The following is a 24809-nucleotide window of genomic DNA, read 5'->3' on the forward strand; positions in this document are numbered from 1 at the left end:
GTTTCCGTGGGCTGCTCTGGTTCACCAGAAGCGGCTTAGTCATGCTGGCCACATGACCCGGAAGCTGTACTCCAGCTCCCTCGGCCAATAAAGCGAGATGAACACCGCAACCCCAGAGTCATCCATGACTAGACCTAACGGTCAGGGGTCCCTTTACCTTTACCTTATGTAATAAAACTAATATCCATTAGTGCAGCACAGTGATCACTACAGTCCAATATAAGCACTTCTTTGTTAGACAGGCGCACCTGGTTATATTTTTTTAGCTAACCAATATGCCAGTGCTCGGAATATAGCAGAGGTGTTCAACCTTTTTGAGTCCGCGGCTCCCTTGACTAACTACATTCTTTTTACAGTTCCCCTGTGGGGCTCAGGAACCCAGTTATGTCACCCCTTGCCTGAAGAGCTGGCAGCCTCTCAACTTTTTTTGAACCACCCCCCCATTGGAACACGCCTGTGGGGCACACACAGTCCCCAAATGGAGACAAACCTCTCCGGGCATCTTCCTGATGAACTGCAGCCCGGGACATCCATAAATCTTCAGCCCCGGAGCTTTGGCGTGTGCATTCTAAGTATTTAGTAAGCAATATATACAGGACAAAGCAATCATGGTGTCCTCTCACTTCTCCGAGAGAGAGAGAGAGAGAGAGAGAGAGAAAGAAAGTAACGTAGATTCCGGAGTATTAGGCGACTGGGCGTATAAGATGACCTTGGTGTTTCATCTTGTAAGCCCAGTCTTATACGCTGGGCAGGAGGAAGCCACCCAGCGTGGGACGGAGTGGGGCCCACCACCCGCTGCGGCGGCAGCTTCGGCAGCCTCCGAAGCAGCAGCGGGCGGCGGTCTCTGCGCCGGGAGGAAGCCGCCTGACGCTCACTGCTGCCTCAGAGGTAGTACCTGGCATATAAGACGACCCCTGACTTTTTAACCTCTTTTCCGGGGTAAGACCAGTCTTATACGCCGGAATCTACGGTAAGTAAGTACTGTGGGACGCGGGTGGCGCTGTGGGTAAAAGCCTCAGCGCCTAGGGCTTGCTGATCGAAAGGTCGGCGGTTCGACGCGGCAGCTAAAAAAAGCCAATGCAATTCTGGGCTGCATCAATAGGAGTATAGCATCTAGATCAAGGGAAGTAATAGTGCCACTGTATTCTGCTCTGGTCAGACCTCACCTGGAGTACTGTGTCCAGTTCTGGGCACCACAGTTCAAGAAGGACACTGACAAACTGGAACGTGTCCAGAGGAGGGCAACCAAAATGGTCAAAGGCCTGGAAACGATGCCTTATGAGGAACGGCTAAGGGAGCTGGGCATGTTTAGCCTGGAGAAGAGGAGGTTAAGGGGTGATATGATAGCCATGTTCAAATATATAAAAGGATGTCATATAGAGGAGGGAGAAAGGTTGTTTTCTGCTGCTCCAGAGAAGCGGACACAGAGCAATGGATCCAAACTACAAGAAAGAAGATTCCACCTAAACATTAGGAAGAACTTCCTGACAGTAAGAGCTGTTTGACAGTGGAATTTGCTGCCAAGGAGTGTGGTGGAGTCTCCTTCTTTGGAGGTCTTTAAGCAGAGGCTTGACAACCATATGTCAGGAGTGCTCTGATGGTGTTTCCTGCTTGGCAGGGGGTTGGACTCGATGGCCCTTGTGGTCTCTTCCAACTCTATGATTCTATGATATATTTCCATTTTAATTCCCAAGGCATGAGGGGCTGAAAATTAAGAAGGCATGTCTGCTAGACTCTTGCTGGCAGAATGGAAGTGAGGGGCAAAGGGGACACAATCTGTGCTCCTTTGTTTTTTTAAAAATTATTTTTTATTTTTAAAAATACTGGAATGAACTCCAACAATATTTGGGCTGCATTAATTTATTCCTTGAATAGAGGCATGCTGTGGGACTGGATCCTTTGGATCCATGGATTCGCTAGAATCCCCCCAAATCACCCTGGAAAATCCCCTCTTGAATTTACTGACTTCAGCGCTCTGACCTCAATAGGGCAAATGGCATGGAAGCTGCTGTGGTGGCAGCCGGGTCTCCTTTTCTGAAAGTGGAGCTGTCTTTCTGCCTCTGATGTGGCAAATCCAATGCCTCTTATGGCCCCTGGGAGCAAAGATTTGCAGAGCCAAGGTCTTTTCCCCAGAACTATTTAAAATAAACTTGCATGCTATCCAGCCCAAGACCGCAGCACTGGCTGGTAGTATTAAAAATCTTTGTTTCCTAGGGCAATGCATTCTTATTATATAATTATTCTGATATTCTCAAATATACATTAATAATAAGAGACAGAGAACAAGAACCTAATGTACCATCTGAGTGTTTGCAACCTAAAAGCTTTATTTTCTTTGGTAAACTATATTTAGATAGTAATTAATGACCAAAAGAAGGCCCAAACGTTGGAGAAATGTGCTATGCATTAATCTGCAACAAATGCAACTGCTGGAATGCTGTGTTCAGGGGTTTACTTACTGGCAACAAGGCGCCTTCCATCAGACAGAATCATTTCTCCACTTTCCACCAAGGTTTTCAAAATGCAGGTGACATTTGTTGGGGCCTTGTCTGCCTCGTCAATAACCAGAATGTGTCCCTTTTTGACAGCTTTCACCTGGAAAATGTTAAACAGCACGCGCACTGGAAAAGAAACTGCACAACTCTGGATGCACTTTGATAAAGATGCAAATTTACTACCTGTGCATTTGTCATAGAGTTCACATTTTGGATATTTAAGAGAATACATTCAATGGATTGTTTTCTCCACTTCTCCACTTCTATTAGCAGAAACTTCTGCCAGACCAAAGGCCATTTCAACTTACAGTGGTGCCCCGCAAGACGAATGCCTCGCAAGACGGAAAACCTGCTAGACGAAAGGGTTTTCCGTTTTGGAGGTGCTTCGCAGGACGAATTTGCTATGGGCTTGCTTCGCAAGACGAAAATGTCTTGCGATTCCTGGGGGTTTTTTTTCGCTCCCCACCCCCTTTTTCTAAGGCACTAAGCTGCTAATAGCCTTTTAGCAGCTAATCCGCTAATCCCTTAAGCCTTTAATAGCCGCTAATAGCCGCTAAACCGCTAATAGCGCTAATCCGCTAATGGGCTTGCTTCGCAAGACGAAAAAACCGCTAGACGAAGAGACTCACGGAACGGATTCTTTTCGTCTTGCGAGGCACCACTAGCGAGGGCTAGAAAACTTACTTTGAAAAGAAACAGGGCATTCTTAGATTTGTAACACTGTATTTCATCTCAAGATAAGGACTTGGACCCATCAATGAAATTTTGTGAAGAACTCATATATTCAAATGCACAAATGTGGACTTACCAGTGGAGAATCCTCATAGACAATATGACCATCTTTAACCGAAGGCTGGAGTGTAAGGCTCTGCACGGTCGTGTCTCTAAGATAGCAAAACATGCACAAGTCAAAAAGGGAAATTTACGGTATGTGATGCCTTAAGAGAGAATATTATGAAAATGATATACAGGTGGTACATGACACCAGTCAAGCTTGCAAAAATCTATCATTTGCCTGATAATAAATGTTGGAAATGTAAAGAAACTGAAGGTACATTCTTTCACCTTTGGTGGACGTGCCCAAGGATTAAGGCTTTTTGGGAAATGATATATAATGAAATGAAAAAGGTATTTAAATATACCTTTCTGAAGAAACCAGAGGCCTTTCTCCTGGGCATGGTTGGCCAACTGGTGTTAAAGAAGGACAGAACTTTCTTTATGTATGCTACAACAGCAGCAAGAATACTCATTGCGAAGTATTGGAAGACACAAGAACTATCCACTCTAGAAGAATGGCAGGTGAAGTTGATGGACTATATGGAATTGGCGGAAATGACCGGCAGAATCCGAGACCAGGGAGAAGAGCTGGTGGAAAAAGACTGGAAGAAATTTAAAGACTATTTACAGAAATATTATAAAATTAATGAATGTTAGAAGGATGTTGGATTGAGGTTAAGGGATTTTTAGTAATAACGGTATGAAGGAATATGTAAAAATGGAATGTTAACAGGTTAAAATTTAGAGGTACAATATATTAAGATCAAGATAAGGACAAAGTAAAGAGGGAAAGGATTTGCTGAATAAATAAATTGAACTGGAATACAAAGAGGGGAGGTGTGGGGAGGTCCAGGAAACAAGCAAATGCAAGATATGTTATGAAAAATTGAATTGTTTTTAATTGTTTTTCTTTATTATTTTTGTATTTTTTCTTTTTTCCTTTTCTGAAAATCTTAATAAAAGATTATTTTTTTAAAAAGGGGAATTCATTTATTCTTATTTCAAAATATCAGACTCCATTTTACACTTAGAAACCACCTTAGAAAGGGCACTGAGCTTTAAGGAAAAATGCTTTCATCACAAAACTGGTGTTGAAAAGGGAACCGAAGTTAGTCTTCTCAGGAAAGTTACACTCTGTTTCACCACCTCAAGATGATTTTTCAGTTAGCAGTCCCTTGTTTTAATGAGTAGAAGAGACCATGCCATTCAGCATTATTTAACCTTTGAAAGCTTTAATCCCTTTCCATTCAGAATCTTTCCGCTCCAATGCGTTGCTTAGAACACACTAGTTTCAATTTTGCAAAGTTGCCCCCTCTCCCCTGGTGTTCTCCATACACAATAAACCTAAAGAATCAGTTTTGCTTGTCCATGCATGTTTTTTATGTCTGGGTTGCCAAGATGCCACAAAGGGCTTCAGGGACGCCTGCTTTAACTTTGGACAAACCCCATAGTCCTCCAAGGCAACCTGTCTCCGCTTCGAACTCATCTGACACACCCTCCTGTTCAACAGAATCAGAGAATTGTAGAGTTGGAAGGGGCCACAAAGATCATCAAGTCCAACCCCTTGGAAGGCAGGAATCTTTCATGGGAGAACGCGACTACTCCTCTTCCCACACACTGGATTGAATAACTCCAAAGAGAGCAAATCAAATATCTTTAATACGGTCAATGACCAGCAAGCGATTTATAAAATAAAATATGGCAATATAAGTACTATTGTACTACAGATAACAGTGGAGATATGGCCAAATCACAAAATTGGTACTTATGTTTATGACCAGGTTTCAACTTTTAAGGTTTTAAGGATTCAATTCAAATGTCACTAATGTTTATTATCGTTCCTTCGAAGTTTGCAATTTGAACTCCGTTGCTGTCATCATTGCTCGTCTTATTCTTGTTGCAATGTAACAGTACTTCGCCACAGGCCTGTTGATTTCGGGGTCTTTGTCAGCTAAGAGGTGTCTGATATAGGTGTCGTCTGTACTACAAGGTATTTTCCTCAGAATCGGCTCAATCAGCTCTTTTCTTGAGTCTCGATATAATGGGCAATACAAGATGACGTGCCCGATGGTTTCAATTTCGTTACTATTACAGGGACATAATCTTTGTTCGATCGGTATTTTGTTGTATCTTCCCTCCAAAGAGAGCAAAAGAGCAGGACTTTCAGCCATTTTGCATTTGGTTTTACAACATGGCCTGCAAAATGGCTGCTTTTGCAGCTTTCCTGAACGGAAGCATCAAAAGTTCAAAATAATGTTCAAGGGGATGTTTTGCTCAGGAAATTCTGAACAGGATGTTAAAAGGTTCAGATCAGGAACGTGGCAATTAGGGGAAATAAAAACTTAACGAACAGAAACTTACTCTCCTTTGGTGATTGGCTAAAAAGGGTTGAGAAGGGGAGTGAAAATATTGTTTAGGAGTTGAGAAGAGGTAATTGCTGGACCTGATCAGCTGAAATGGCTGAATTGAAGAGGAAGGAAACAGGAGAGGATCGTGAAGAGACTCAGAAGCTAAACTGAGGGATACAAGTTGATAAGCATTGCTTCACCGAGGGAAACATACCAGAGCACATAGATCTGGGTGCATTTGTCTCTGTTTATTAGCTATTCATTCTTACGGGTGACTGCTCAAACTATTCAACTCACCTTTTCCTAAAATTATGTTCTAAAAATGGTTTAATTTGCTGTCTTGTTAGAACTTTAAATGCAGCACATTTCCCGTGACCTTGCTATTCACTCCAACTCTAAATTGCTATATCACTCTATCCAGTATTGGAAGTAGGTTGGGCCAGCTAAAGGGATATTTACTGGAAGCATCTGAAATATTTCACCAGCCATGTGTCTGAAAAATCCAGTATAATTTATAGCAAAGCCCAACAATTGAGATAATAAAAATTACCGTATTTTTCGCTCTATAAGACGCACCAGACCACAAGACGCACCTAGTTTTTGGAGGAGGAAAACAAGAAAAAAAATATTCTGAATCTCAGAAGCCAGAACAGCAAGAGGGATTGCTGCGCAGTGAAAGCAGCAATCCCTCTTGCTGTTCTGGCTTTTGGGATAGCTGCGCAGCCTGCATTCGCTCCATAAGATGCACACACATTTCCCTTTTTTAGGAGGGAAAAAGTGAGTCTTATAGAGCAAAAAATACAGTATATACCAAGTGTACAAAAAAAGCATCAAAGCTGTTTACAAGAACAAAACAGTAAAACGATCAGTAAAAACAGTTAACATCAGCTATTTAAAACATTTAAAAAATGATTAAAATCAACCACAAGCTAAAAACAGGTTAAACAAGTGACTTCCTGATTGTGAGGTCATGTGATAGGACTACACAGCCCCTCTTACCTGTGCAGTTGCAAATACTCTCTTGGTCGATTGAGCAGGTGAAGGAATCTGTCAACCACCTTATTTTTCCCCACACCCTGCAGAAAGGAAAACCATTCCATTCCTTAACGACAAAGTAATGCAACAGGATTAAATATGCTTTGCAACCAAGGAAAACCAAACCCCAACCATGGAAAAATGATTAACAAAAAGCAGTGCTCATACTGTATGTAGAAACAACATTTTTTTTAGGCCTAGTTCGCACAACAACAAGTCACAGTCAACAATGGCTTCCTGGAACTGTGGGAACATGCAGACTTCCAGAGAGGAGATCTTTCTCAGCACCTGCAGTAGCTAACTCAAGGTTTGGCTTTGCATGTCAGCTGAAGCTGGGCTCATAGTAGTTAAGGACTTCCCTTGCAAACAACGAGCTGTAAGTTTGTCCTCAGCTACCAGTCGTGATGAAGGAGGAGAGCCCAGCCATGAGCCTGGGTTCAGATAAGTAGACTAAGGTAAAGATAAAAGTACCCCTAACCATTAGGTCGAGTCGCGGACGACTCTGGGGTTACATGCTCATCTCGCTCTATCGGCCGAGGGAGCCGGCGTTTGTCCGCAGACAGTTTCCAGGTCATGTGGCCAGCATGACTAAGCTGCTTCTGGGGAACCAGAGCAGCGCACGGAAATGCTGTTTACCCATTTATCTACTTGCACTTTGACGTGCTTTCTAACTGCTAGGTTGGCAGGAGCAGGGACCGAGCAACAGGAGTTCACCCCGTTGCAAGGATTCGAACCGCCAACCTTCGGATCGGCAAGCCCTAGGCTCTGTGGTTTAGACCACAGCGCCACCCGCGTCCAGACAGGGGCTTTGCTGCCACACTGCAAAGTAGTGGCTATCTCTTCCCTGGAGCCACACACTTTTTAACACTGCCTTAGTCTGCTTATTTTTCCAAAGCTCATTCTAAGACCCAAAGCTCATTCTGAGGGTAATATTAAAAATAATTTTACATCCTTGGATGCAAGGTTTTTCCCCCATGTACAGTAACAGGTGGACTTTTCAGTGTCAGTCCTCTGTCAAATTACCGTATTTTTCGCTCTATAGGACACACTTTTCCCCCTTCAAAAATGAAGGGGAAATGTGTGTGCGTCCTATGGAGCGAAGACGCCATAGCCCCGCGACCCTCTCCCAGCTGGAGAGGTGACGCGCGGCTATGGCAGCAGCCTCTCCGCTGTGCCTTTCCGCTGCTCCCTGACCTGCTCCTTGGGGCTGGTGGTGGGCTTCCCCCAGCCAGCCCCAAAGAGCAGGTCGAAAGGAACCTGAAGAGCGAGAGGGGTTAGTGCGCACCGACCCCTCTCGCTCTCCAGGCTTCCAAGGTAGCCGCCTGAACGCACCTTAAACGGCACCTTGTTTTAGAGCGGGAAAACAAGAGGGGGGAAATTCTCCCCCTCTCTGCGCAGCGCCTCCTGCCGCTTCGCTGAAGGGGCGCTGGGCAGAGAGGGGGATAATTATTTTTTTCTTGTTCTCCCCCCTCTAAAACAAGGTGCGTCCTATTGTCCAGTGCGTCCTATGGTGCGAAAAAAACGGTATCCAGGTCAGAGCTTTCAATAAATACTAATTACAGTAAAACAAAAGCGCACGCTAGCGAGAAATATTGTGTTGCTCTCACCTGGTTGCCAACCAAGAGAAGGTGTTCGCCAAGCAAAAAGTCTTTTAGCATATCTTCCATCACCATCATATGCTAGAGAGAAATTAAAACTGCTTTGTAAAACTTGAAACAACTTAGTAATGGCAAGGCAGCAGGAAACATATTCCAGAGCTCTTGAATGTGTAATTTTTTGTGGTGTTGGTGATGCACAGTTGCCACACCCATTTAGAGAAGCAATAATATATGTTTTCTTTAATTACACATTAATCTATATTGGTAAAAATTTAAGAACTGATGTTGATTGGTTCAGCTACAGGTATGTCTAGCTCAGTAATGAATCTATTGAATAATACTAAAACTGATACTGATAATAATAGAGGCATAATAACAGAGGCTGTCCTTAACGCACAGCAGAAAAATGCAAAATCCACTGCTAGGAAGGTGGACTAACACAGCAATGAATGGAAGAAGGAACCTCCCAATAAACTTCCTACGCGGCAAATGGGACTGGAGGTAAGTGAAGAAATTAGGAGTGCCACTTCTTGCTGGAAACAGCCACAGCAACCTTGTTAACAAAATTCTTCGGTGGCGATGCATTTATCTAGAACATTTGAATGACGTTTGCAGTGTTTTAATCACATTAGATGGCGGAGAAATCTGGTCGTTAAGTATTTGTTATTAAAATCTTGGCCGAAATTGGTCAGTGAGAGATCAGCACTTACTTGGGTATTTTCATAGAAGAGAACATCGGGCACTTTCATCCTTTCCAAGGGGTTATAAATCGGGATTGTGACTGCCCCAATCTTCAGGGTTCCCGAGTCCACTTCACCTGGAGGTTTCATACAAACCACATATATGCACAACTATATCCATTCAAAGTGCAATGGAAATATTTGATTTTAGCAAAGTCATGGAGGTGGGGAACATAAGATACATTGAGACTTGTCATTATGAAAGCTTGAGGTATTTTGAGAAGGAGCATCTAGCTAGAGAACATGCTTATCAGGAGAGTTGTGCACTCTAAAACCTGGAAACAACCGTATTTTTCGCCCTATAGGACGCACCATCCCATAAGGCACACCTAGTTTTTTGGGGGAAATAAGGGGGAAAAAATTATTTTCCCCCCAGGTGCGGGGTTGGGGCGGGGGAAGCCCAAGCTTCCCCCGACCCCAGCCCCCAAACAGGCAGCTCTCTGCAAGCCGTGGGAGCCCAGCGCTGGCTCCCGCTGCTTGCTGAGAGGTCCGCAAAGCCTGGACGCGCTGAGCTCAGCGCGCACAGGCTTCAGCATGCAGGCAACTCTCCGCAAGCAGCAGGAGCCCAGCGCTGGGCTCCTGCTGCTTGCGGAGAGGTGTGCGAAGCCTGCATTCGCCCCATAGGACGCACACACATTTCCCCTTCATTTTTGGAGGAGAAAAAGTGCGTCCTATAGGGCGAAAAATACGGTATTTAGAAACTAAATACTGTGTAGACATATGATGCCATGACTTGTCTTACATGCTTGTTACTACTTTTAGAATTACAACAGATCTTCCAGGTAGCAGAAAGGGGAAAAGGCCATGTTTTAGGGAAGTGGGGGAAATGAAGCCCCACGCAATGGCTCACCGGCCAATACATTTTTTGGGGGGTGGGGGAAGGAAATGCGGTTCTGAGAAGGAAAAAGTGGTTCTGAGATGTGCATTTGAGGAGTTTAGAGATCCGAATTGGAGGCCTGCTCTCAGCAGTGAGCTGTTCACTGTGCTTTGCCACTATTCTGGTTAGCCGGACTGCACTTGGATACTTCCCACTTAGCTTTTGCGTTTCCCTTTGCTTAGAGAAATGGCTGCCATAGCAAACCCTCAGAGTACAAGGGTACAAGTACGCAAATGGCATTCTAGGAGGTAGTGGGACTGAAACACCGAATCATGGCCTGTTTATCCTAAAGTTCACTTTAACTGAAGAAGCAGGGGGTGGAGGGAGGGAGAGAGAGAGAGAGAGAGAGATGACCACAGCTTACAGCTATAGCCTTTTCCCTCCATTTCCAGAGTTTCAATGGGGCTTGCTTCCATTCCAGAGTCCAGCAGATTTTTATGTAAAGCAGATTTTGCAAGGTTGGGTAAAAACCTAGTGAGACAGAAATGGGAGAAAGTTAATTTTCGGATGGGTGGGGGGAATAATCAACAATATTTGCAATTCTCCAATACGGAGAGACAAGACCATAGTGCGTTGTGGTCCTGGAATATCACCCACATATTTGCCTCAACCACTTCAGATGTGTCTACTGAAATGTGTTTGTGTTTGAGCATGGATCTTAGACACTATGTCATGGGAGAGTAAACTCTCAGTTTTCTTTTCTAATCCTTAATGCAGCGAAATGCGCCCAGATTATAATGAATACATTAGTTATTTAAAACAACAGTAGCCAAGACAAAGCTTCTCTCTTCATGAGGTCACAAACCTATTTACTCGGGGGCTGTAGAGCACAGGGAGGGAACGTCCAGTGTTCAGACCGATCTTGGCCTGTGAGGCAATTTCCCCCCAAGCCTCACCCTCCTGCCCATCAGGTGACATCACTGGGAGGCATCAGCTGATGGGCAGGAGGGCAGGGTTCAACCTAGTCGAGGTCGGCTTCTCAGACATGTTCCCTGCAAGGGAGCAGGTGTGCCCAGCCAAAGTGAGATGGACTGAACCTCTGCTCACCGACTGATTCTAATACAGTGGTGCCTCGCAAGACGAAAAGAATCCGTTCCGTGAGTCTCTTCGTCTTGCGGTTTTTTCGTCTTGCGAAGCAAGCCCATTAGCGGATTAGCGGATTAGCGCTATTAGCGGGTTAGTGGCTATTAAAGGCTTAAGGGGTTAGCGGATTAGCTGCTAAAAGGCTATTAGCAGCTTAGTGCCTTAGAAAAAGGGGGTGGGGAAAAAAACCCCAGGAATCGCAAGACATTTTCGTCTTGCGAAGCAAGCCCATAGCAAATTCATTTTGCGAAGCACCTCCAAAACAGAAAACCCTTTTGTCTAGCGGGTTTTCCGTCTTGCGAGGCATTTGTCCTGCGGGGCACCACTGTATATTAAAAACATCTCCAAGCAGTGTACATAAAAGAAGCAACAGCAGAGCGCGTGAACAAAATATTGCAAAAACACACATTACCTATAGAAACAAAGTTAAAGGTAAAGGTAAAGGAACCCCTGATCATTAGGTCCAGTCGCGGACGACTCTGGGGTTGCGGCGCTCATCTCGCTTTACTGGCCGAGGGAACCGGTGTACAGCTTCCGGGTCATGTGGCCAGCATGACTAAGCCGCTTCTGCCGAACCAGAGCAGCGCATGGAAACGCCGTTTACCTTCCCGCCGGATTGGTACCTATTTATCTACTTGCACTTTAACGTGCTTTCGAACTGCTTGGTGGGTAGGAACAGGGACCGAGCCACGGGAGCTCACCCCGTCGCGGGGATTCCAACCGCCGACCTTCCGATCAGCAAGCCCTAGGCTCAGCGCCACCCGCATCCCAAGAAACAAAGTTACTAATATCTAAATCAATCTCAATTCCATTTCCTTCTGGTGCACCCTCCCTCTCAGCCACCAGGGCCCAAACAAACTCTCAGCTCACCCACTACGAGAAGACTTCCTGGAAACTTGCTTTCTATGGGCAGGCCCAAGGTGGGTGGTCCTTGCTCAGGCTGCCCCTCACTGGGTACCACTCAGCTGCCCTCTCCACACCCAGGTCTCTATTCAGCTACTCTTTCTGGCAACCCTGACATTATTAGCTGTGAGATTATCTGATTGCATTACATGTTTTTAGATGTTTTCAAATGTTTTAAATGTGCTTTTATTTTATTTTTAATTGTATTGTTTTCTCACTTTTGTGTTTGCTGCCTTTGACTGAGAGGAAGCACGGGATATAAAGTTAAGAAACAAACAAACAATTCTGTCTTTGCCCTTTTATCGTCATAAGTGGAATTCAGTTAAACAAAAAGATCAAAAGCAATATCTGGAAATTTCAGATTGTTAATAAATAATGTATTTGTGTTGTTAAACTAAACACAATAATAATAATAATTCACAACCATAATAATGCAAAAATATACCTGGAAAGACAAGCTTTATTGACAGCATCATAGAGTCTTTCATCTGGGTACTGAGATAGACGCCGACAAATTCTCAATAGCTGCCGTGTAGACAAGGATGATGCCAATGACTGAGCCTAGCCAAAGTAAAATTAATTTTATTCACCATTTCTTAATCAGTAACGCAGGAGGAAAACGGCTTAAATCCCAAGCTGCCCATGGTTATGCAACTGACACCAGTGCACAATTCAATCACGTCTCTGCTTTAAGTGCTATATAACTTGAAAAAATCCACTATTTAAATAAAAAATACAGTCATACTTTGGGTTACAGATGCTTCAGGTTGCGTGTTTTCGGGTTGCGCACTGCGCCTAACCCAGAAGTACCGGAATGGGTTACTTCTGGGTTTTGGCAATCGCGCTTTGCACATGCGCAGAAGTGCCAAATCGTGCACAGACGATTTGTGAACGTGCCTCCTGCATGGATCACGTTCACAACCCGAGCGTCCGCTGTACCATAAATTCACAGTGATGACAATTACCGTATTTTTCGTCCCATAGGACGCTCCGTCCCATAGGACGCACCTACTTTTTTGGGGGGGAAATAAAGGGAATTTCCCCCCCTTTATTTCTCCCCCAAAACTAGGTCGGGGAACAGTGGGATGGCAGCGCTGCGCCTCCCCGCTGTCCCCCGAGCTCGTGGGGCTGGCCGATGTCTGCCCGGCGCGAGGGGCGCTCTGCTTCAGGGTGCCCCACGCGCCGGGCGGCAGGCTGCGGACACCTGCACAAAGCACGGGGCGTCCTCCGGAGGGCGTCCTCCAGAGGGCGCCCTGTGCTCCGCGCTGCAGGCTGCCGCCCGCAAGCCTTGCGCTCCCGGGGGAGTTCCCCCCGGTGCGCAAGGCTTGCCGACACCTGCGCGAAGCCCTTTCATCTAGCGGGTTTTCCGTCTTGCGAGGCATTCGTCTTGCGGGGCATCACTGTATATAAGTTAACACTGTAGAGCAGAACTGCTCACAAATTCACATCCATTTGTTCTCAGCAAACTTTGCTTTTCTCCAATGGACAAGATGCAAGCAAATTACAACTATTTATATGAGCATTTTCTACACGGAACAGAAAGAGACTCTGGAAAATGTAACATCTGGCAGGGACATTCAAGTTCAAGATATAGGTCATGTTTAAAAGCAAGAGTAATTTGTGTATTGAACAGGTTAGCAACCAAGTTCATGCCCTGTCATTATCGCCTTACACAAGGGTAAACATGCCTCTGGAACCCTATGGGGGGGGGCGGGAGTGAGCAGCTAGATTCTCTCCCTGACGCTGCATGAGCCAACAAGGATTGTATACCTAAGGCGTACATTTCAACTCGCAGCACAAGAGGGCTATTTATATCCTTCTGCAGATGTCCTGTCACTATTCATCTGTAGGAATCTCCCCTCGGTCCGATCTATGACTCACTTGTGACGTGCAGGCCTCTGGACATTTTGAAATTTCAAAACGTTATCCCTGTGGAGAGGCCCCGCTTTTCAGACTCACTGTATGTCAGAAATCTGTATCTATGTGAAGGGCCACAGAGATTTTCTGTGGACACAGAGATGTCACATAGAGGAGGGAGAAAGGTTGTTTTCTGCTGCTCCAGAGAAGCGGACACGGAGCAATGGATCCAAACTACAAGAAAGAAGATTCCACCTAAACATTCGGAAGAACTTCCTGACAGTAAGAGCTGTTCGACAGTGGAATTTGCTGCCAAGGAGTGTGGTGGAGTCTCCTTCTTTGGAGGTCTTTAAGCAGAGGCTTGACAACCATATGTCAGGAGGGCTCTGATGGTGTTTCCTGCTTGGCAGGGGGTTGGACTCGATGGCCCTTGTGGTCTCTTCCAACTCTATGATTCTATGACTGCACTTCCCCCTTGAATGAACTGGGTGTTTATGCCCAGCTTAGGTCAGCTTCTCAGCTACGGTTGTTCCTGGACCAGAAGAGCTTCAGTTGTCCATACTCGGGTGACCTCCCACCAGGACTACTGTAACATGGGACTCTCCTTGAAGACAGTCTGAAGGCTGCAGCTAGTGCTGCATGCAGCTGCTAGGCTGGTAAGTGGGGCATTTGCTGATGGTCTTGCAGCAGTGCTGTTATTCTAGTCAAACACAGGACGCGATAAAGAAGAAGGAAAGCAAAACGGAACAATTGAAATTCGAATGGTTGGACTCACAGTGGGATCATTTGTCTCGCGGAGTTTGTGTGCTAGTTTCAACAGCTGCTCCACTGCAGCACTAGGAACATTTGGAACCTGAAAAAAAATAATATAAATATAAAATATGGCTAGCACTATATAATTCATTCATCATCTGAGTGCTGACATTGCCAAAATGGCATCTTCCACAGAGAAGCATCAGCAGCCTTGGAAAATCCCAAAGTTTACAGAACTATAACGTGGGGGATGGAGGGTGGATAAACTTAGGAGGAAAGACACCCCCCCCAAAAAAACCCCGGGATCTCTGAGGACAAACCCTGCTCAGTAGCCACAGAGCAGAGAATGCCTGTTTCATGAAGGGGGAACCACAAATGGGGAAGGAGGCCATGGAAGTAGATGTCAGCATCGCCCTTGAGCCAGTGTCACCAACTGGACTCATCCACTTCAGCCCCGACTGGGCTAGGCGAGCTGGATGGCACTTCCAGAGACCATCTTCCCCACAGGAACAGGTCTAAGTGCTGTGGACTCACAACTCAGAGCTGTGAGCACCGAACTCACTTCCAGAAGACAGCCGTGCACAGCAGAGTATAGCAGAGCATAAATCACTCGGACGACAGCGCTGAAGAATATCTTCTTTTATTCACTAACAGCTACTGTACTACACAAACTATATACAAATGGAGATGCTGGACTGCACTGAGTGTTATAGCTGCTTTCTGCAGCGACCTTATCTACACAGAGATAACACTCAGTCTTTTTCTCTCCCTGACTGACTCACTCACTGACTCTCTCACTGACCGACTCACTCTCTCACTGACTCTCTCACTGACTCACTCATTTGGTGCTGGAGCAGAATAAGTAGATATCAGAACACACCTCCTCCTCTCTGCAGAATCAGCAGACTGCTCAGGAGATTCTTGGGTATGGGAGGGGTGAAATCTCCTCAGTAGAAGAGAGTAATCTGGAAAGAGACAGGCCTGCTTGCCTATTCGATAGACACTCTGGACAGCAGACTGTCCACACTGTCCACCACACTGCAAGATTTTGTTGCTGATCCCTCTTGTATACATGAAATACACATACACACCATGCATGTATTTCTGTTTATATATGATCTATTCATTTTCACAGTATAAATGAGAGGGCAGAACTCAAAAAGCACCATTTGCGCAGCACCTTGCACACCTCCTGTATCTCAAAAAGCTGAGAGGGGGGGGGGAGAGAAAGAAAGAAAGGGCATTGGGTAGCCATTCAAAGGACTCCCTGAATGGCCACCCAAAGCCAAGCAGCAAGGCAAAGTTTTGCAAATACTTACCACCCCTTTAATAACTTTAATTTCTTCACTCTTGTTCAGAGGCTTTATGTCATGGAAAAGGAAAAGCGTCAAGAGCTCTGGGCCCAGCCATTGCTGCGTGGAGCTTCCTATGACAGGTGGCTCTGCTAAGGCAATTATTCTAAAGGAAGGTTGAATGGGGAAAATGGACCTGCGAGAAAATGGTAAGTTTTAGATGTGCCATCTTGCCCAGGCCTGAAGAACACCTGAATGCAGCTCAAAAGCTCATTTTGCTTTCGCATTCCCACTCACTGCATGGTCCAAGAGGCGACAATGCCTACATTATTCTGGTTTTTCACTTTGTCGGACCAACACAGTATGGCAACATTCTGAACAAGAATGGTACGTTAGACATCACTGCTTGGAAAGTGGCGGTCAGAAAAAAAATCTAGTATTTCAAAGACTAAGCTGAGAACTGCCTGCTGAAAACACTCAGATCAAAATGCTGGTGGTGACATCAGTTATTTTTAGCTTAAAGTCATAAGCCTCAAAGCTAATCCCTGACTGATAAAACACAAACAAGAAAGCGTCTGAAATAAATAATGTGAAATGGGAATAATGAATATGCAATTGTCAAAATGTAGGAAACCAGCAAATGTCGAAGAAAAGCAACCATGCTTATTACAGAAAGAACGGCTTTTGTAGGGCAGCTGTCTTCGCATTTCTATTTTATACACTTTTATTTTCACTAGTAAACAGGATAACATGCTCATTTCTGAAATTCATTCCAATCCCTCTGTGTGATGACTTGTGTCAGGAAATTCAGGGACTCTGGCAGCCAGTTCCCTTACAGGCTGCATTGCACTAATAGGGCAAGTAGCCTTCAAAAAGAAAAAGAAAAAATATCTGTGAGCCACTGGTGCAAAGCTTCAGCGATATGCAGCCTCATCACATTCATGAGTCACTGCCAGTTAGCTACAGATCACAGCAAGTCCATGGCTCCTCATGCACTGCAAATATGCTACAAACACACATACTGGATGTTAATATTTGAAAAAAAATAGGGGAAAGGTTATGAGAAGGAAAATACCCAGGATTTTAAACAAGCTATTGTGCTTCTTGTGGCCACAGAGCATTCTATGAAGCATGGCACTGTTATGCAGTGGTCCCGCTCCTTTCTCCTGGGCAGTGTCCAGAAAGTAGTGGGGGGGGTCTCACTTCTGGGGTGCCTCAGGGCTCCGTCCTCTCCCTCGTGCTTTTTAACATATGAAACTGCAGGTATCATCACGCTGGAGAGCCAGTGTGGTGTAGTGGTTAAGAGTGGTAGACTCGTAATCTGGTGAACCGGGTTCGATTCCCTGCTCCTTCACATGCAGCTGCTGGCTGACCTTGGGCCAGTCACACTTCTTTGAAGTCTCTCAGCCCCACTCACCTCACAGAGTGTTTGTTGTGGGGGAGGAAGGGAAAGGAGATTGTTAGCCGCTTTGAGACTCCTTTGGGTAGTGATAAAGCGGGATATTAAATTCAAACTCGTCTTCTTTATCATCACAGGGTTTGGGCTGGGTGTTCACGGTTGTGGGGTGGGTGGCAGTCAACAGACTGAGGTTGAATCCCAACAAGAAAGAAGTGCTGGTTCTGGGAGACAGGGGGTGGGCAGGTGTGGGGGATTCCCTGTTCCTGAATGGGGTAACTGTGCCCCCTAAAGGACCAAGTGCGCAGCCTGGGAGTCATTTTGGACTCACAGCTGTCCGTGGAGGCACAAGTAACTTCTGCGCCCAGAGCAAACTGTTGGTCTATGACCGTAATAAACTGATTAAACTGATTGTGTCCAGGGCAGCTGTCTATCAGCTTCATCTGACACAACGGCCGATGTGCCTGTGCACTGTCTTGCCCGGGTACATGCCCTAGTTATCTCCTGCTTGGACTACTGAAACACATGTGAAACTACATTTGAAGGTGACTCAGAAACTACAACTAATCCGGAATGTGGCTGCCAGACTGGTGACTGGGAGTGGCCACCGGGGCCATATAACACTGGACCCAAAAGATCTACATAGGCTCCCAGTACGTTTCCAAGCACAATTCAAAGTGTTGGTGCTGACCTTTAAAGCCCTAAATGGCTTCAGCCCTGAATACCTGAAGGAGCGTCTCCACCCCCATTGCTCAGCCCAGACACTGAGGTCCAGCTCCGAGGATCTTCTGGCAGTTTCCTCCCTGTGAGAAACGAAGTTACAGGGAACCAGGCAGAGGGCCTTCTTGGCAGTGGCGTCTGTCCAGTGGAACGCCCTCCCATCAGATGTCAAGGAAATAAACAACTATCTGACTTTCAGAGGACATCTGAAGGCAGCCCTATATAGGGAAGTTTGATAATGTTTGACGTTTTACTGTGTCTGATGTTTTAATTTGTTGGAAGCCAACCAGAGTGGTTGGGACAACACAGTCAGATGTGTGGCAAACAAACATTAATCTTCATCATCATCATCATCACCACCACCACCCAGCAGGCTACCTTTGTTGTAGTTCCTCATCGGAGAGCTGTAGATCTTCTTTCAACTTCTGATATCTCTCATTCCTGAGCAATCTAGTGCCATCATACAGAGTAATGTCTCTGTCATGAATCAACCTGCACAGGATTTTACAAAAAAGGGGGCAATAAGCAAGTTAGAGGTTCTGTTCTAATAATCAGTACTTGTTAATTAGAAAACTCTTCATGCTTGCCCTTTCTGCCACTGACCATCATAGCAATTCCTTCATGTGTTGAAATATCCACGCATAAAACAAACCTACAGGTGAACATGAATGAGTTGCTGCTCCAGAGAAGCGGACACGGAGCAATGGATCCAAACTACAAGAAAGAAGTTTCCAACTAAACATTAGGAAGAACTTCCTGACAGTAAGAGCTGTTCGACAGTGGAATTTGCTGCCAAGGAGTGTGGTGGAGTCTCCTTCTTTGGAGGTCTTTAAGCAGAGGCTTGACAACCATATGTCAGGAGTGCTCTGATGGTGTTTCCTGCTTGGCAGGGGGTTGGACTCGATGGCCCTTGTGGTCTCTTCCAACTCTTATGATTCTATGAGTTGAGGGCCGTCTTCCAATCTGAACACATTTTCTGAAGGATGCAATTTACAGCGAAAGTTCGGAATCAGAGTTAAAACTCTGACCGACAACATCCAACTAGGACAAGGAATTAACACTTGCTTTTTAAATTATGCATGAAGTATAATGTCACTAATAATTTTGCTCTCCTATCTTTTGAAAGAATGTAGTATTGAACAGTATAACCATACGTTTTAAATGAACAAAATTAAATATGTGGGCTAGGACACAGAGATGTTCAGGCATCCAGTCTGCGCAGGCATCCATCGCCCAAGGGTTTCTCATTCAAAAGACAACTTCAAATTGCTCTTTAAAGCTTCCATACAGGAAAAGCACTTTGAAAATCTGGAGCAAGCACTCTAGGGGAAAATAAGAGCTAAAAATATCCCATCCCCCTCCCCCCAATTCCAAGGTGTTAACAACAACAGAACCAGTACAAATTCCAAAATGTGATTTAAAGGAAAGCATAGCAATATTAACATATAACTGAAGGCAAATTCACAGAATCAGTGGTGTTAACTAAACCAGAAATGTGCACACTATTTTCACACTTTATTATCACCATCACAGATAAATCTTGTTTCAATCCCTAATGAAACAATTTAGAATGATGACGTCTAGAGGGGCAGTAAGGAACCGACAGCAAATTCAGAAGACAGCAGCTCCAGTTATGAAACAACCATTTCATAGTGAAAGAGTTAATGCTATGGCCTGAGGCCACTTTAGACTTCCCATGGAAGAATTCTTTCCTGTGTATATGCTACATGCCCACGTGAGGAATATGAAAACACAGGAAGATTGTGCTTCAGGATAACCATAGGGAGACATGTGCCAGGACTGCCACAACTAATGGAATTCGCTTTGTATGTGCTCAGTCTGGTTTCTAGATTCAGCCTTTATCTTAATTAAATGTCACAGTGTGGAATATTCCTACATGTAATTCATATATTCCCATTCAATGTGTGCATCAGATGCAAAACCTAGGCATGCACTTTCCATCATGTTTAACAACTTAAGCAACCTAACGATAACTCAGGACCAAAATGGATGTGGCATCTGTCACGTGGTTTGGCCTTGTGTGGCAGTTTAAAAAAGCAAAACAAAATCAGTCATGGTAGGATTAGTAGAGCTAGATTAGGTCCATTGTGTGGAGGTAAAGGTAAAGGACCCCTGACAGTTAAGCCCAGTCATGAACGACTCTGGGATTGTGGTGCTCACCTTGTTTTACTGGCCGAGGGAGCCGGCGTTTGTACACAGACAGTTTTTCCAGGTCATGTGGCCAGCATGACTAAGCCGCTTCTGGCGAAACCAGAGCAGCGCATGGAAACGCGTTTACCTTCCCTCCGGAGTGGTACCTATTTATCTACTTGCACTTGGACATGCTTTTGAACTGCTAGCTTGGCAGGAGCTGGGACCGAGCAACGGGAGCTCACCCCGTTGCAAGGATTCGAACCGCCGACCTTCTGATCGGTGAGCCCAAGAGGCTCAGTGGTTTAGACCACAGCGCCACCTGCGCCCCCAATTGTTTTTCCCAAATTTTTTTTTATTGGTTTTCACAACATTATAAACGAACAAACAAACATAAATCATAGCCTTATTAAAAATTACACTTATTAACATTGTTAAGTGACTTCCTCGCTTCTCCTTGGTTGAATTTCATTGCATGTCCTTTTAACGGTTTTCTAAATCACAGTTTTTTTAAAAAAAAATAACTTAAACATTAACATCCTTAGATCTTCACATTGTGAAATTAAACACATTAATTCATCACTTAACTTAAATAAAATCCTAAGCTGTTTTCAGTTAATTTAACTTAAAGCGCCCCTAATTCTGAAGCACAATCTTCCTGTGTTTTCATATTCCTCATGTGGGCATGTAGCATATACAGTGGTGCCCCGCAAGACGAATGCCTCGCAAGACGGAAAACCCGCTAGACGAAAGGGTTTTCCGTTTTGGAGGTGCTTCGCAAAACGAATTTGCTATGGGCTTGCTTCCTGGGGTTTTTTTTCCCCCTCCCCACCCCCTTTTCCCCAAGCCCCTAAGCCACTTAACAGCTGTTCGCTAAGCCGCTTAACAGCTGATCGCTAAGCCGCTTAACAGCTGATCTAAGCCGCTAATAGCCTTTTAGCAGCTAATTCGCTAATCCCTTAAGCCTTTAATAGCCGCTAATAGCCGCTAAACCGCTAATAGCGCTAATCCGCTAATAGGGTTGCTTCGCAAGACGAAAAATCCTCTAGACGAAGAGACTCGCGGAACGGATTCTTTTCGTCTTGCGAGGCACCACTGTACATAGGAAAGACATTTGTGTGGAGGGAGGTGCTTAAATCCTGTGCCCCACCTGTAGTGCCATTTAAAAGGGCTACGGCAGGGCAACAGTTAAAGCCCCCTCCCTCCACATTCTGCATCAAGATCACCCTTCTTCAGAACTGGCCATTCTGCTTGTCAAATCAGCCGTGTAAGGCCAACCTATGTGGCAGACATGACATCTGCTGTGCTCCCCAGTCCTTTTTTTGCCAACCTATTTATTTATAGTATTTTGAGTGAACTGCCTTTTTATGGCCAACTCGCACTTGCTGGCAGCTCCCATCGTGCCTTGGAAGCATGTGGGACTGCAAGCAGGCTGTTCTTGTGCAGAAACAACATTTCCCTGAACTGGGGGCTCTCTGTGGGGCTGGTGTCCGAGGCTGCACAGCTCCATTGGCTTGAAAAAATATCGCCCAGACTCCATAATTCGTGACTGGTCCACCAAATTGGTGACTCTTCACAAGCACTGTCAGAATCTTCCAGAAACACTCCTGCAGAAGCCCCGGTGAGTGTGGACCTGTCCTGACAAGACAGAAGTACTGTTTTGGGGGGACAGGGGGTGGGGGTGGGGAATTCCCTGGTTCTGAATGGGGTAACTGTGCCCCTGAAGAACCAGGTGCGCAGCCTGGGAGTCATTTTGGACTCACAGCTGTCCATGGAGGTGCAGGTTAATTCTGTGTCCAGGGTGGCTGTCTACCAGCTCCACCTGGTATGCAGGTTAAGACCCTACCTGCCCGCAGACTGTCTCACCAGAGTGGTGCATGGTCTAGTTATCTCCCGCTTGGACTACTGCAACGCACTCTACGTGGGCTACCTTTGAAGGTGACCCGGAAACTGCAATTAATCCAGAATGCGGCAGCTAGGCTGGTGACTGGGAGTGGCCGCCAGGACCACATAACACCGGTCCTGAGAGATCTGCATTGGCTCCCAGTACGTTTCCGAGCACAATTCAAAGTGTTGGTGCTGACCTTGAAAGCCCTAAACAGCCTCGGTCCTGTATACCTGAAGGAGCGTCTCCATCCCCATCGTTCAGCCTGGACACTGACATCCAGCGCCGAGGGCATTCTGGCGGTTCCCTCATTGCAAGAAGTAAGGTTACCAGACAGAGGGCCTTCTTGGTAGTGGCGCCCACCCTGTCGAACACCCTCCCTTCAGATGTGAAGCAAATAAGCAGCTATCCTATCTTTAAAAGACATCTGAAGGGAGCCTTGTTCAGGGAAGTTTTTAATATTTAACACTGTACTGTTTTTAACACTTGATTGGGAGCCGCCCAGGGTGGCTGGGGAAACTCAGCCAGATGGGCGGGGTATAAATAAATTATTATTATTATTATTATTACTTCTTAAAGCCTCGGTCGCTGCATCCTTCATTAACACCCCACAGATCTATTCCTCTAGGACTGTCACACTGACCTTTGCAGAACAGCGAGGGTTCCTGGGTTGACACGGTGAATCCCATCGAGAATAACAAGCTTCCCCTCCAGGGCAGCTGTTATAAGTGCAGATGGTCTCCAGGAAGTGTCCCCATTAGGGAGAGTGTACCTTTGCTGCAGTAGATCTCGGGCTGTCATATCCTATGAGAAACAACAGCAGCAGCAAACTACTATTAGTGTGAGTCTCAATAATACCAAGCATTTATTTTGCTGGCACTGTAATATTTTGCTTTAATCGACACATCCAAAAGGGAATCGTGATTGTTTTAGCCATGCTACAGCTTTGTCTCCAGAACAGGCAACAAGCATTGCCTCAAATGAAAGGATGTTGCCAATTAAGGCAAAATACTGTTTTAGTCCTGGTGCAGTTTAAGGATTGACCTCTCTTTTCTGTAATCTGTTGTCCTTACTTAGTTGCCACTGCTACCTAGGCATCAACCCATGTCTTTAATGGGCAATACCAAGAACAGAGCAGTAGAAAAGAAAAACTGGTTTCTAAACAACTTCAATGTACGATAGTGTTACTATGTCATTTTATTTTCCCTTATCCAGGTTCAGGGCTCCCACAGCCTCTCCTGGTTCTGACGCCATCCAAAAAGCAGAGCTGAGTGCTATCAGAACACTGATGAAACTTGGTCCCTAAACTCTTCATACAGATATTTTATGGTTCTGGTGATAAAATGGTGCCAAGACATGTAGGCTGCACCAGACCACCTTAAGACAAACCCAACTTTGTTGTTTTAAAGTAAACATAAAAGCAACCTAAACTATTAACATGCAGATTTATTTTGAAAATGAAATCAGCTCCAGTTGCCAACAGATCACAGAATCAATGGCCTACTTTTCACTGCAGCGCCTCAGCTATACCACCTCAGACTGCAGGTGGGATCTCACATTATTCTTCTATATAAAAATTAACATCCCTGCAGCACAGGAACCATAGAGGATAGACTACAATTCTCAGGGCAGGGACTCTTGAAGGGACTTTAACTGCATGGCATCTGCAATGGCTTGAGAGCAGTACATGTGAAAAGGATCTAGGAGTCTTGGTTGACCACAAACTTCACATGAGCCAACAGTGTGACGCGGCAGCTAAAAAAGCCAATGCAATTCTGGGCTGCATCAATAGGAGTATAGCATCTAGATCAAGGGAAGTAATAGTGCCACTGTATTCTGCTCTGGTCAGACCTCACCTGGAGTACTGTGTCCAGTTCTGGGCACCACAGTTCAAGAAGGACACTGACAAACTGGAACGTGTCCAGAGGAGGGCAACCAAAATGGTCAAAGGCCTGGAAACGATGCCTTATGAGGAACGGCTAGGGGAGCTGGGCATGTTTAGCCTGGAGAAGAGGAGGTTAAGGGGTGATATGATAGCCATGTTCAAATATATAAAAGGATGTCACATAGAGGAGGGAGAAAGGTTGTTTTCTGCTGCTCCAGAGAAGCGGACACGGAGCAATGGATCCAAACTACAAGAAAGAAGATTCCACCTAAACATTAGGAAGAACTTCCTGACAGTAAGAGCTCTTTGACAGTGGAATTTGCTGCCAAGGAGTGTGGTGGAGTCTCCTTCTTTGGAGGTCTTTAAGCAGAGGCTTGACAACCATATGTCAGGAGTGCTCTGATGGTGTTTCCTGCTTGGCAGGGGGTTGGACTCAATGGCCCTTGTGGTCTCTTCCAACTCTATGATTCTATGAACCATAGAGAATAGACTACAATTCTCAGGGCAGGGACTCTTGAAGGGACTTCAACTGCATGGCATCTGCAATGGTATAGCCTGGTCCAACCCCCTTAGTAAGGAATAGGGTAACACCATAAGAGATGAACGACAATCCAAACGCAACCCTCTGGTCAGTGTGTGACAAGCCTAGGAGGCCAAGGGTTGGGGTATCAATAAACTTACCTGATATAGCATGACAGGTTCTATGTTATACCCTAATGTAGCTGCAAATTCCTTAGCAAGAACTGTTTTGCCACAACCCTGGAGGGGGAAAGGAGAACAAGCTGATTGAAGCAGCTGTACGTTCAACCTGAGCAAGTAACAATTACTTCCAGGTGAGGCGTACAATAGAAACCAGTCTGTGATAAATTAGTATGGGCAGTTCCCCCATCCTCACCAATTGATATAAGTTTGTGTCTATCATGATGCTGCATTAAATTTAGCGCTATGTACAGTTACATTAGGGATGCGGGTGGGGCTGTGGTCTAAACCACTGAGCCTAGGGCTTTCTGATCA

General features: G+C 45.4%; 1 protein-coding gene across 4 annotated transcripts in view; it reads right to left on the reverse strand.

Annotated features, from left to right (window-relative positions):
• Positions 1-24809, reverse strand: part of VWA8 (von Willebrand factor A domain containing 8) — a 112294-nt gene that overhangs the window by 64930 nt on the left and 22555 nt on the right. For all 4 annotated transcript variants that reach the window (XM_083448528.1, XM_083448527.1, XM_083448526.1 and 1 more), the window contains exons 12-23: positions 24477-24554; positions 22554-22714; positions 18253-18366; positions 15786-15954; positions 14489-14566; positions 12302-12417; positions 10235-10341; positions 8964-9070; positions 8263-8334; positions 6620-6696; positions 3304-3379; positions 2460-2595 (exon numbers count right to left, since the gene is read on the reverse strand). In XM_083448528.1, the coding sequence (XP_083304654.1) occupies positions 2460-2595; positions 3304-3379; positions 6620-6696; positions 8263-8334; positions 8964-9070; positions 10235-10341; positions 12302-12417; positions 14489-14566; positions 15786-15954; positions 18253-18366; positions 22554-22714; positions 24477-24554 (1291 nt within the window). The remainder of the gene's footprint in view (positions 1-2459; positions 2596-3303; positions 3380-6619; positions 6697-8262; positions 8335-8963; positions 9071-10234; positions 10342-12301; positions 12418-14488; positions 14567-15785; positions 15955-18252; positions 18367-22553; positions 22715-24476; positions 24555-24809) is intronic.

Source organism: Podarcis tiliguerta (assembly GCF_965153285.1).
Source record: "Podarcis tiliguerta genome assembly, chromosome: 7".
NCBI classification, from domain to species: Eukaryota; Metazoa; Chordata; class Lepidosauria; order Squamata; family Lacertidae; genus Podarcis; species Podarcis tiliguerta.